General features: G+C 39.7%; 1 protein-coding gene across 1 annotated transcript; it reads right to left on the reverse strand.

The window, feature by feature from the left end:
- Window positions 1–9,107: 9,107 nt before the first annotated feature.
- On the reverse strand, window positions 9,108–11,003 carry LOC147609764 (cytochrome P450 71AU50-like). The gene is made up of 2 exons (XM_086786965.1): window positions 10,060–11,003; window positions 9,108–9,953 (listed from the first exon to the last, which is right to left on the reverse strand). The coding sequence occupies exons 1-2, from the start codon at window positions 10,951–10,953 to the stop codon at window positions 9,282–9,284; spliced, it is 1,566 nt and encodes a 521-aa protein (XP_086643091.1). The 5' UTR covers window positions 10,954–11,003; the 3' UTR covers window positions 9,108–9,281.
- Window positions 11,004–13,791: the final 2,788 nt, after the last annotated feature.

Consider the following 13,791-nt stretch of genomic DNA (forward strand, 5'->3'; position numbering starts at 1 on the left):
GTGTAATGCTGGTATCGAGTTCACATGTATACTAGTAGTCTAGCACACACTAGATGATAGATTTACTCAATGACCACCCTTGCCCGGGTGCCCGGCCACTTAATAAGTTTGTATAAAAGATAATTCATCTAATGAGAATGGACCCTTCCATTGTGTGAGAAAAGAGAGCTCTTTCTTCTTCTTCTTTCCTCTATCTTTTGTGTGTGAGTGAGACAGTGAGTGTGAGTTTGAGGGATTTCTTCTCCACCTCCATAGCTTCTTATTGTGAGAGGGACTTGTCCTTGGTTAAGCCATCAACATTGTTCGGTGACAAGCAATGGAAGCTACCATTCGAGCTAGCTGCTACACATAGCAGTTGGAAGGCCTCCCTTGGGAAGTTGAATACAGGTACAACCTATGAAAGAATCCATGCCCCCTTCGCGCAACGAATTCAGGGGTGCTAGTAGTGGAAGTAGCACTTCTTGCGCCACAGGGCACTTCTTGCACAGGGCAGAACCTCTCACGCGGGGCCTCGCCCCTACAGATATCTGGACAAGAGACTAATCCCTCGGTTTTTCTAAAACCAAACCCAAAAAAACTTCCCTCGCCCAACAGACATAGGCGATTCCTCCAGAATATTTTATTCTAACGTAGTCAAGGTCATCACTAACCAAACTGATCTGACCAAACCCGTAAGTCTCATGGTTAGATCGAGGAAGAGACTTGCACTTGGATCATAGAGTCCAACGTTTTTTTCCTCATCAAGAGGCACAGCCATTGACTCTTTTCCATAGAACAAGGGTTATCCGGGATTTACTTCAACTATCGTAACTTAACAGAATTGAGTCTCATCTTAGGGATCCATCAGTCCAACCTAACCCCATCCAATCCCATGGGGTAGCCAACCGCCCAACCACTGTAGTGATAGGATCCATTTAGGAATTTGGTTATGTTTTGCCGGGTACCAGGGAAAAAGAGTTTCCAGGCCCCCTACCGGCGCTTCAAGCAAAGTTTAAGATAGTCACACCACTTACACACCCAATATGAAATTTTCTTTTTCACATATTCAGCTGTCTTTAAAACAATCTTTTAATGAAACCATAGTATCACTGATCATAATCCTCCAAAATATCTAGCTTGAATTCTAATTTCCAATCATTTCTTCATCGGTGTATCTATGGCATCATTGGCAACAACCAGAATGCTCACCACCTGTTTACTCAGGGGCCTTTTCAATAGTTCCTAGCTCATAGTACCCGGCAATATAATCACATAAGAAAAATCTAGATGGACTCTCCATTGAAGATCAGCAAGATCAACCAATAGATCCATATAAAAGAGCCATGGACTCATCCGTTGAGGACCAACAAGGACAATCAACTAGATCCATGCCCGAGTTTACAAAACAACTCTAACACTTTGTTCCATTTTTCTTCCTCGACGCACACGTGGGTATCTTCGGTGACCCAGAGCCCGAGCACCGTATGGTCAGCACCCTCTAGGCTCCTTCGCAGGTCGCCTAGCGCTTCACTCATAGGCTGCTTCCTTGGTCCCTCATGCCCGAGTTTAGAAAACAACTCTAACACCTTGTTCTATTTTTCTTTCTCGATGCACACGTGGGTATCTTCAGCGACCCAGAGCCCGAGCACCGTATGGTTAGCACCCTCTAGGCTCCTTCGCAGGTCACCTAGCGCTTTACTCATAGGCTGCTTCCTTGGTCACTCATCCACCGTACCGGAAGCTCACCATTTAAATCGAATCGAGACTGGTCAAGACCTCGGCCAACGTTGCTACACGAGACATCCTCCGTTGACTCTCCGTCACCTGTTGTCTATCACTTGACATCTCATTCTCATCCATTTACATCACATCACATCTCATCACATCCACTCACATCTCATCACATCTCCTCACATCACATTCACATCTTATCATATTCACATCTATATCCATTTACATCACATCTCATCCACATCTGATCACATCCACTCACATCTCCTCACATCTCATCTAATCATATCGCATCCATTTACATCCCGTCACACTTATTTACATTCATTCGGCTCTACATCACATCTTATCACATCCACTTTTAGTACTGTTTTCTACTTTCGATACCAATGGGACTTTTCTAAGTTTCTGCTAATTACTTGGCCTAATTAAAGGTACTTTTTCTCGATGGATATTTTCATATTCTTTCTCAAATTTATCAACTGAAATATATTCAATATTCTTCTTTTGAGTACGGTATATACGGGTAGTAACGGTCCTTGGAGCTATAAGGTAAATACCATCATATCTAGGCCTCAAGCAAGTCAGGGATTCTATACAATTGCGGTACTTCCATCTGAAGACCCAATTTTCAATTTATGAATCTTCATTCTGAATATCAATTTGTAGGAGTTTCATCACACAATTACAAACTTTTACTGGTACTTCATAAATCTTTGACATTTTTGGCTTCTCCCTTGATACCAGCTCTGATACTAGCTGAAAGAATCCCTGATACTAGCTGAAAGAATCCCTGATACTAGCTCTGATACTAGCTGAAAGAATCCCTGATACTAGCTCTGATACTAGCTGAAAGAATCCCTGATACTAGCTGAAAGAATCCCTGATACCAGCTGAAAGAGTCCCTACCCCTCCGCGCAACGAATTCAAGGGTGCTAGCAGCGGAAGTAGCACTTCTTGCGCAGGGCAGAACCTCTCACTCGGGGCCTCGCCCCCACGGATATCTGGACAAGAGACTAATCCCTCGGTTTTTCGAAAATCAAACCCCGAAAAACTTCCCTCGCCTAGCAGACATAGGCGATTCCTCCGAAATATGTTATTCTAACGTAGTCAAGGTCATCACTAACCAAACTGATCTGACCAAATCTGTAAGTCTCATGGTCAGAGCAAGGAAGAGACTTGCACTTGGATCATAGAGTCCAACGCTTTTTTCCTCATCACAAGAGGCACAACCGTTGATTCTTTTCCATAGAACAAGGGTTATCCGAGATTTACTTCAACTACCGTAACTTACCAAAATTGAGTCTCATCTTAGGGATCCATCCGTCCATTTAGGAATTTGGTTATGTTTTGCCCTGGGTACCAGGGAGGAAAAGAGTTCCTAGGCCCCCTAGCCAGCACTTCAAGCAAAGTTAAAGATAGTCATGCCACTTACACACCCAATATGAAATTGCCTTTTTCACAGATTCAGCTGTGAAATTGCCTTTTTCACAGATTCAACTGTCTTTAAAACAATCTTTTAATGAAACCATAGTATCACTGATCATAATCCTCCAAAATATCTAGCTTGAATTCTAATTTCCAATCATTCCTTCATCGCTGTACCTATGGCATCATTGGCAACCATAACGCTCACCACCTGTTCACTCAGGGGCCTTTTCAATAGTTTTGAGCTCATAGTACCCGGCAATATAATCACATAAGAAAAATCTAGATGGACTCTCCGTTGAAGATTAGCAAGATCAACCAATAGATCCATATAAAAGAGCCGTGGACTCATTCGTTGAGGACCAGCAAGGGCAATCAACCAGATCCATGTAAAACAACTCTAACACCTTGTTCCATTTTTCTTCCTCGACGCACGCGTGGGTATCTTTGGTGACCCAAAGCTCGAGCACCGTATGGTCAGCACCCTCTAGGCTCCTTCGTAGGTCACCTAGCGCTTCACTCATAGGCCACTTCCTTGGTCCCTCATCCACCGTACCACCAGAAGCTCACCATTTAAATCGAACCAAGGCTGGTCAAGACCTCGGCTGACCTTGCTATGTGAGACGTCCTCTGTTGACTCTCCGTCAGCTATTGCAACTTTATCACTTAGGTCTCCATGACCTCATTCACAAGATGGTTAAAATGCTTCCCCAACATTCTTGACATAAAACAATCATTTAAAAATAGGTCATAAATATAGTTTCCAATGAACTCTCGTCTTTCCACATTGTTCCACATCATTTCTCGTTATTCCACATTCTTCTACATCAATTCACATTACTTATTCCATATCCAGTCATATGTATTCCCATCGTCTTCATCCATTCTCATCCATTCGTATCATCATATTACATCTCATCACATCTATCCACATCACATCACATTCATCCACATCACATCTCATCACATCTATCCACATCACATCACATTCATCCACACCACATATCATCACATCCAATTACATCTATTTATGTCCTCATCACATCACATCACATCCATCCTCATCACATCTCATCCATTCACATCTACCCATATCCACGTCACATCACATCACATCCATTCACATCACATCTCATCCATTCACATATACCCCGATCCACATCACATCCATTCACATCTCATCCATTCATATCTATCTAGATCCACATCACATCACACATCTATCCACAACACATCTCATCACATCACATCACATCACATCTATCCACAACACATCTCATCCATTCACATCTACCTAGACCCACATTCATCCACCTTACATCTCATCCATCTATTCATATTACATCACATCCATTCAAATATCATCATATCACATTCACATCCATTCACATCTCATCGCATCCATTGACATCTCATCACACCCATTCACATCCATTACACCGATCCACATCCATCACACCCATCACACCCATTCACATCCATCACATTCATTGCATCTTCATCACATCACATACATTCAATCCACATCGATCCTTATCACATCACATTCATTCCATCCATATCACATCACATTCATTCCATCCACATTACATCACGTTAATTCCATCTATATCACATCACGTTCATTCCATCCACATTACATCACGTCCAGATATATTCATATCAAATCTCATTCATTTCGTCTCCATTACATCACATCTACATCTATCCATATCTCATCACATCCATTCACATCTCATCACATTCATCCACATCCATCCATTCATTCACATTCACATCTATCCACATCCATCCATTCATTCACATGCACATCTATCACTTCACATCTCATTCTCATCCATTTACATCACATCACATCTCATCACATCCACTCACATCTCCTCACATCACATTCACATCCTATCATATTCACATCCACATCCATTTACATCACATCACATCTCATCACATCCAGTCACATCTCCTCACATCACATTCACATCTCATCTAATCATATCGCATCCATTTACATCCCGACACATTTATTTACATTCATTCGGCTCTACATTACATCTTATCACATCCACTTTTAGTAGTGTTTTCTACTTTCGATACCGATGGGACTTTTCTAAGTTTCTGTCAATTGCTTAGCCTAATTAAAGGTACTTTTTCTCGATGGATATTTTCATATTCTTTCTCAAATTTCTCAAGTGAAATATATTCAATATTCTTCTTTTGAGTAAAAGATTCATGGGATTTACAAAAATCAATTCTACCCATATTTTCCAATAAAATTAATAATGCTCAAAATTTCACTTTTGATAAATACTCATAATTTGAATTATGCAAAAAATTTCTCTTTTACCATTTAATTTCTTGGATCTCAATTATCATGAGAAATCCTCTTTTGCATATAAATTTACCAATAATTCCTCTTACCATTTAAATACTTGATTCTCAAATATCATGAAAATTTCTCTTTTTGCATAAAAATAAATTTACCAAAAATTTCTCTTTTACCATTTAATTCCTTGATTCTCAAATATTATGGGAATTCCTCTTTTTGCATAAAAATAAATTTACCAAAAATTTCTCTTTTACCATTTAAATACTTGATTCTCAAATATCATGAGAATTTCTCTTTTTGCATAAATAAAAATTTACCAAAAATTACTCTTTTACGATTTAATTACTTGATTCTTAAATATCATGAGAATTCCTCTTTTTGCATAAAAATAAATTTACCAAAAATTTCTCTTTTACCATTTAAATACTGATTCTCAAATATCATGAGAATTTCTCTTTTTGCATAAAAATAAATTTACCAAAAATTTCTCTTTTCTTTAATTAATTATTTATGCATAAACACTAAAATTTTATTTTCCATGAATTTGATGAAAATCATTCTTTTAGCATAGGATGTCCAATCCTAGAATATGGTAGGATTTCCTCTTTTAGCATTATGCATAAAAATAAGATATGTATTATTTTCTAAAAATTTTACCATAGCTTCACTGCTATTACTGATAATTTTTTAATTTTTTAAAAAAGAATAAGACTTTGTAATACAATTACGATAGAAGAACTATCCTTAAACTTAAATCCAAATTATGGAATTAAAGCATAAATTTACCATAATTTTATTAATATAAAAGCATAAAAAATACTATTTTCTTAACCTCTAGCTTAACAAGCTTAGAGTTTGGTTTTGAATTAAGAATTTATCAATGAGAAGCATTCTTTTTCTAAAGAATTAGCCATAGGAATGACTTTTCTTTTGGGAGAGAGAGATATACATAAAAAGCATTCTAAATAAATCATAAAGATTAACTTTTTGTGATTAATCATTAAAGTTCTTAGAGAAAGCTTGATTTGCATTAAAAACAACTAATTAAAAACTAGCTTAAGAGGGGTTGAGAAGTGAAATCATTTGAGAATATTAACAAAAACCATGAAATTCCTTCTTACCTCTCTAGGTTTGGCTTGCTTCTTTATCTAGAAGTGAAGCACCTAACCAATCAATTGATTTAGTGAGTTGAGAAGAAAGCTCCAAGAGTTGTTGAAGAGAGAGAGAGAGAGAGAGAGAGAGAGAGAGAGAGAGAGAGAGAGAGAGAGAGAGAAGCTCCAAGCTCCCCAAAAGTAGAGGATTTTTAAAGGATAATAAAAAATATGATTATTTTAATGTAATACTGGCATGGTATAGCTCACAGATGAGAATACAAAAGAATGAGGGTCTATTTATAGGTGAGGGAGGTTACTAACTGAGTCCATTTAAGTTTTAGAATTTTCCAGCTTCAGTTTGACTGAAGCTGGAGAATTTTCCAGCTTCAGTTTGACTGAATTTGGATAAGATTTAGACCAGTTTAGCTCCCAGTTTGATCCAGGAGAGAGGAGAGAAAAATATCAAAATTTTTTTGAATTAAAAAACCTTCCCACACATGTGAAGAAGACGCCTACCTCAAGAGTCCCCCTCTCCTTACCAAGGTGTCAAAAATTTATCATTTCTCTAAAATATCTCATTTTTTTAGTAATATCTCTTAATTTTTAACTAATAAACCTTGTACTCAGTCAACTCTTCATCTTATGTGAGCATTTACTCATTTTTGGGTATTTTCTTTTATTCTTTGGATTTATCACATCCCAATACTTGGATTAATCCTATTGGTCCATAGGAGCCTTAATTGGACCATAATCCAAAAATTTCTGAAAATCTAGACCCTTAGGCTAAGGTCCCTTATATCATTTTTAATTGATTCCTAATGCACATTGAAAAGTTCGTTTTGAACTTTTATTTCAGGGAAAACCATTTTAGACACTAGGAAGATTTTTATATCCAAAGATATCACAATTTTGGATTATCTCTCTCTAGATATTTTTTATCTTTAGGTCAAAACAAGATCTTTCTCCTATTTCACAGAGGGAAATAATTACAAGAACAGAAAGGGAGATTCTTATACCTTTACTCTCCTCAAAAGCTGGAGGGAGGAATCTTACAACCTAAAATCCCACGACATATTAATTGGTAAATCTAAACCTTATCTTGATCTATGGGAGTGCGTGGTACAATGCATTTTTGTTTGATTGTTTTGGCATTTGCTATTTAGGATTAACAATATCAGCCTGATTTTGGGTGAGCTAATCAATTCCTAGAATACCATCATACAAAGGCTTTTAATCTGCATTCAGTTGCATTGTCATCCAAAGAAAACCTTGGTAGTCTATCGGTGCTTGGATGATGGAGAATATGTTTTTTTGACCCTGATGTTTAATTACTGAATTCTTCTTGCTGCTTCTTCTTCCAAGTTTGCAATAGTAATGGCAACTTAGGCATAACAAACTAGGTTTGAAAGTTCCTTTTTTGATTTTCCCAGCTCTAGGATGGCGGTCCTTGATTGCTTTGTACTAAAGCTTTGTACTAAAGCTTTGTACTAAAGCAACAGGACTCTGAAAGCAGGGTCCTATGGTGTTTCGAGTAGAATTGGCCAAGACTGGTGCATTGGTACATTCACTAATGATATATCTAGGTTGTTGACACCAAAAATGTCTTCCCTCCCTTTGAAGTTGCTGCGATGACCCATCTATTATTCGTGACTCATCTTTTCGTGGATCCGCCCTGAGAATCCTAGTTGGATCCTCTACTTCTAGGTGAAGGTCACAATAGCATGACTTTGGGTACTTGCTTCAATGGCAATAGTCTTGTTTACATTCCATTTGTTTTTTGTGTGTGGCTTGGGTCTTTGCTTAGAAAGACACACTTACCATTTATTTGGTAGGCCTTCAACTAAGAGTTTGAAGACTAGGACTTCTTTTTGTTTCTGCTTCTTCACATAAGTGGTGACATGAGAGAGAGAGAGAGAGAGAGAGAGAGAGAGTAGGACTTCTTTTTGTTTCTGCTTCTTCATAAGTGGTGACATGAGAGAGAGAGAGAGAGAGAGAGAGAGAGAGAGAGAGAGAGAGATGGTTAAAAAGTAGGGTGAATTGGTAAAATGCAAGGATCCTTTTCCACTTAAGACATTGTTAAAGTGTTTTAGTTGGAATAAAACCTCGTTCTCTTAAGGATGGAAAGGTGTATGTAGAGCATTAGACCTAAATAGAGAGGTTAAGTCTATCTTGTTATTTGAAAAATTGGTATAGATATGTGAGATAATTAGGAAGCATTATATACACGCATGGTCTCAGATGTCATGATTTGCAACTCTAAGTTGAAAGGCAACAGAAACTAGTATAATGGTATTTTAATGGCACTGTGTGTTAAGAGACAAGGGAGGAGATGGGTCCTTTAGCTAATACGGAGCATGACCCATACTTAAAGGATAACTGACCCATTACAATGAGGGCATAACATTTCGTCAAAAACGTGGATAATAGGGCCATTGTTGTGATAGTGCAGGGTAGTGCCATGTAATCATTGTTAGAAAAAAAGTATTTTCCCAAAAAGTGGAAAGCCTTTATCTAAGAATAGTGAAATTATTTATAAAGAAAAATCTTGAAATCTGAAAATTTTTATTCCATAGCTTCTCAAAATCTTGAGGTATTTGTACTTTTGAGTATTAAATTTGAAGGTATTTTTCCAAAAAAATACGCAGGTGCAGACTACACTAAACCCGGGTTTTTGTGATGTAACACAAAGTTGGTTGATTTGTTGCTTCTGTAAGGGGGTGAATCTATGTTGATAATTTACGGGTGGGTAAGGCAAGGAGGGGCTTGGCCATGGGGGCGGTACGGGAGGCAGCTTCGGAGAGGTCCAAGTTGTGATGACCATAGGGGAGCCTCCAGTCAAAGCGATGCACAAGGTTGGCCAAAACTAAGCCCACCATAGCCAAGCCCAGATTCATACCCGGGCACCCCCTACGGCCGGCCCCAAAGGGCAGCAGCTCGAAGTGTTGTCCGCGCAGGTCCGGTGGGCAGGCGCTGCTCAGGAATCGGTCCGGGCGGAAAGCGTCCGCCTGCTCTCCCCACACCTTGGTGTCCCTTCCCATCGCCCACACGTTTACTAGCAGGCTTGTTTTCTTGGGCAGCTTGAAACCCCCCACAACTTTCCCATTTTCTAAGCTCTTTGACATCTGGCGCACTACCAATGGCAATGGTGGGTGCAACCTCAACGTCTCCTTTACCACTGCCTGCAGGTAGTTGAGCTTTGGTATGTCTGCATCCGCAACTGCAATTAATCTGCTTTTACTTTTATCATTGTCTTCATCATCAGATAAAAGGCTAGCTTGCTTTGATGTACTCAACTCCTCTTGTAGCTTTTGCATGCAGTGAGGATTTCTCAGTAGCTCTGCCATAGCCCACTCCACCGTTGTGGTAGAGGTCTCCGTGCCAGCACTCAACAAGTCCTAGGAGTGTATACACAACATAACACCATCAATAACATTGCCCAAAACACCATCTAATGCTATGATTATTCAAAGGATTGAGCACATTATCAAAACTTAACCCTACCAGCAAGATGCTCTTGATCGACTCCTTTCCTGCCCCTCCATCTCCCTTGTAAATGCCTATCAGCAAGTCCAAAAAGTCCATAGCCTTCACGTCCACTCCTTGGCCTCTGCCCTCTAGCCTCTCCATCACCACTTCTTCCAAAAATGTGTCCAGCTCTTTGGCCAGACGATCCATCCGTTTCTTGTAACCTTGTATATCAAGCCACCTTAGACATGGAATCAAATCGCCTATAATGGGAGCTCCGAACAAAACCGCCATCTCTAAAATCATCTCTTTAAATTTGGATTTTTTGTGATGATCAGAAGGATCAAAGGACCTCTTGCTAAAGAGCATGCTGGTCATCATGTTGCCCACAATATTGAAAACAAGTTTTCTAACCTCAATGGGGTAAGTTTCATGGATGTTATCGGTGGCTAATTGGCACTCAACGAGGTGGAGAGCCAAGGCCATTTCATCATTTCTAGCTTGCTCGAACATCTCAATGCGCTTGATGGTGAGGATTTCAGCGGTGTAGAGCTTTCTGAGCTCTCTCCAGTTGGGGCCATGCTCCATCAAAACGACGCTTTTGCTACCGTAAAAGAGACGCTTGCTGGCTTCCAGTTGTGGGCGGTCTGAGAAGTCTCGGTCATGGGCTTGCAAAAACTCCTTGGCCCACTCTGGAGAAGAAACCACAACAGTGGGCATGCAGCCCAGGCGCAGGAAAAACAAGGAACCATAGCTGTATGCAAGCTTGTGGAGAGACTGGTGGAGAGGCCTATGCAGCATGTGAAGATGGCCAATCAGTGGCCATCCAGGAGGGCTTGGTGGGAGAAGCAGCGGATGGGGATTCTTTCTTCTTATCAGAGCCATTAACAGGCAAGCAGCAAAAGCAAATACTATACAATATGGCTCCATCTCTCTGGCGGCTGGTCTTTCACGAACTGTCCACAGAAAGTTGTTTCCCTGTAACCTTACCACCCCAATCTCAATACTTATAAGATCAAGCAAATACGTGTCGATATCGCCTTGGTGTACCTTCCTATCTGCCTTAGCCAGCTTGCACTGCACGTGGCGCCTGTTTAGAGCACCTCCCCCCTGATGGTCAGCGTTGCCAGAAAAGGGCAAACTCAAACAAAGACGTGCAGCACTGACGTGTACCTTGTGGCTTCCCTCCCCTCCAAGCGTCTGACCTGGCAAAAAAGTAAGGGGGGTGAACCCCGCTTGATTTTTGAAGGACACCCTTGCCCTTCACGGGTTCGGTAAATTTTAGTGTAATTTTTGAGTGACATTTTAAATTTTTGCAAGTGCCAAAATGCTAAAAAAATGAGAGTGACCTTTGTTAAAAAGCAACTATGGTGGTGACCTTAGTGTGACCACCCTTGGACCTTGCCAAAAAAGATGATAACCCCTCTCTCTTCTCGCTCGAGAATCCAAGGTTTATTTTTGCAAGTTACAGTATCCTTCTAAGAGGCATTTGGCCTTCAAGAGAAACAGACTTAAAGAAAAATTTTGACCCCTCAATAGAAAGTTAAAGTTAAAAAAATAGCCCCTCCCAAAGAAAGGCAAAAAAAAAGACCTTTCTATCGAAGGTAGCTTTTTGAGTTTTTTTTGAAAATATGTTATATTAATAAATATAAAACCATGCATTTTATTATTAATGTTATATTATTTTATTTTTTAGGCCTTGCAATCTTCCTAGACAATCAAAGCTAGTTGAAACTACAGCTACATAGTACATTTGGCTTGGTATTGCAACTTGCAATTTTGGCAACCCCATTCGGAACACATAGAGGCTGTTCAAATGGTGTAAGTGCAATGCCTCTCGTGGGTAGCTCGTGTCCCATAAATTTATTTACACATAAAAGTGCAATGCCTCTAGTGGGCAACTTATGTCCCATAGATTTGTCTACACAACTTTATTGACAACTAGTTGCCACATGTTGCCTCCACCATAGACAACTAGTTCCACATGCCCTTAGGTAAGCAACACATCATTGTCATGCATCTCCAATGGTCCTCCCGCTTTGTTGAGGGCAAAGCAAGCTTCCAAGTGTGTTCAGCCTATGGTGGTTGTATCCTCGAGAAAAATGCATGTATGCATGAATGAACCCTGGATTCCACCTTAACACGGACAGCAACATGTAGCATCTCCAATGGAATCCAGCATTGATGGTGGGAATGAGGAAATTAACAATCCAACTAGTGGGAAAACTCTTAGGAATGTTGCATAACAATGGGTAGACAATTTGCTGGTAAAGATATCTCATGCCTAAGTGTTTGATTTTCAAATTTGAAGCTCTTTGAGGCAGGAAAAGTCTTTAGTTCAAATGACTATCACAAATCTTGATTTGCCATAGGTAAGATATGGATGCATATTTTGTTAGAAAAGTTTGCAAACTTAGTGAATGTGAAAGCATGTGAGATGCAATATAAAGACTTTATGATCAGACTGAAGCGAGCATGGCTAGGAATGAGTATTCATGTAGCATGGCAATTTTGTAGTCATGGATAAGGAGTGGGGTCAAGCCTATGGTGAAATGAAGCTCCTTTGGTGCATGCATGCATAGTCTGGCATCGTTGCAAGCACAGTGGAATGTGAGAGGGGTTTTTCAAAGATGAACTGGATCAAATGTGAATAGTGGAATCCTTTAAGTATTGAATATGCTTATGTTCCTTTCTTACAATGGCTCCAAAAACCCGATATAGGTAGATTAGGATTCCTTCTATATTTTGTGGGATGACTTGAAGAGACATCATAATCCTGAGGTCATGCATACTGGATTTGGCCCAAGTATAGATGTGTTTGGGCCTCGCACATTGGCCATGATGGTGTGTGCCACGTTAAGTTAGCTTCCTCCTACTAGTTTCACCCTTGATGTTATGACCCTTGTACATATGGAGCTGAGGTAAAACCAATACACACCATGCCAATGTCAAAAGTGAATTTAATGTTCAAAATGGATCCAATGTTTTGCAAATGAATGCGATGTGTCTTCTTTATGTTCCTTGGAGTGTTGAGAAATTGGGTTACAAAATGGATCCAATGTTTTGCAAATGAATGCGATGTGTCTTCTTTATGTTCCTTGGAGTGTTGAGAAATTGGGTTACAAAGAGTACTCAATTGATTGCCACAACTTGATTGCTTTTGAAGAAGGGACACTATGAGGATAGGGAAGAAGGAGGGTACCATTGGAAAAGAGGGAAGGAAAGAATTAAATGTAGATGAAGGAAGCGACATACCGAGAGATAGGGGGGAAACAAGAAGAAAGAAGGCAATATCAAATAAGGGTCAAGGGGGGTGATGTAGGATCACCCAATTTCCCAGTTTCACTTTACCCTTCCTTGTGATATCATCAAATTGGCAATCTTACACTTACGATTTGACAACTACACTAGCCCATGGTGACAAGCTTCTTCAAGAGTAAAAATGGATGCTTCACAATCTTGTTGCCAATCATTCTTCATTTGCTTCATCTTAAGCCTCAAAGCATCAGCAAAAGATGGACTCAAAGAAGTCCTAAGACAAAGAAGAGATGAGGTCTTCAAGAAGGGGATGAGCAAGAAACGAAGTATGGAAAGGGACTCTAGGTTAGCCAACAACAAGGTTAATTAATCCTTTGTTGAGTGTCTTGAGGAGCCTGCCTCTCAGCATATAACGAATATTAAAGGCTCTAAAGGTTAGGGCTCCAAAGCTTCACATAATGGGGATCCTAGCAACTTAGTAATGATCATACAATTGTTGGACAAAATCTT

This window comes from Cibotium barometz, chromosome 50, assembly GCF_041138505.1.
Source record: "Cibotium barometz isolate CiBa-2024 chromosome 50, ASM4113850v1, whole genome shotgun sequence".
In the NCBI taxonomy this organism is placed as follows: Eukaryota; Viridiplantae; Streptophyta; class Polypodiopsida; order Cyatheales; family Cibotiaceae; genus Cibotium; species Cibotium barometz.

What these genes read in the sequence shown, in the direction of transcription:
- LOC147609764 (XM_086786965.1), bottom strand. Translation starts at nt 10,953, where the DNA reads ATGGAGCCATATTGTATAGTATTTGCTTTTGCTGCTTGCCTGTTAATG. An exon ending in CGATCAAGAGCATCTTGCTG is followed by an intron (nt 9,954 to 10,059) that starts GTAGGGTTAAGT and finishes ATACACTCCTAG; the next exon opens with GACTTGTTGAGTGCTGGCAC.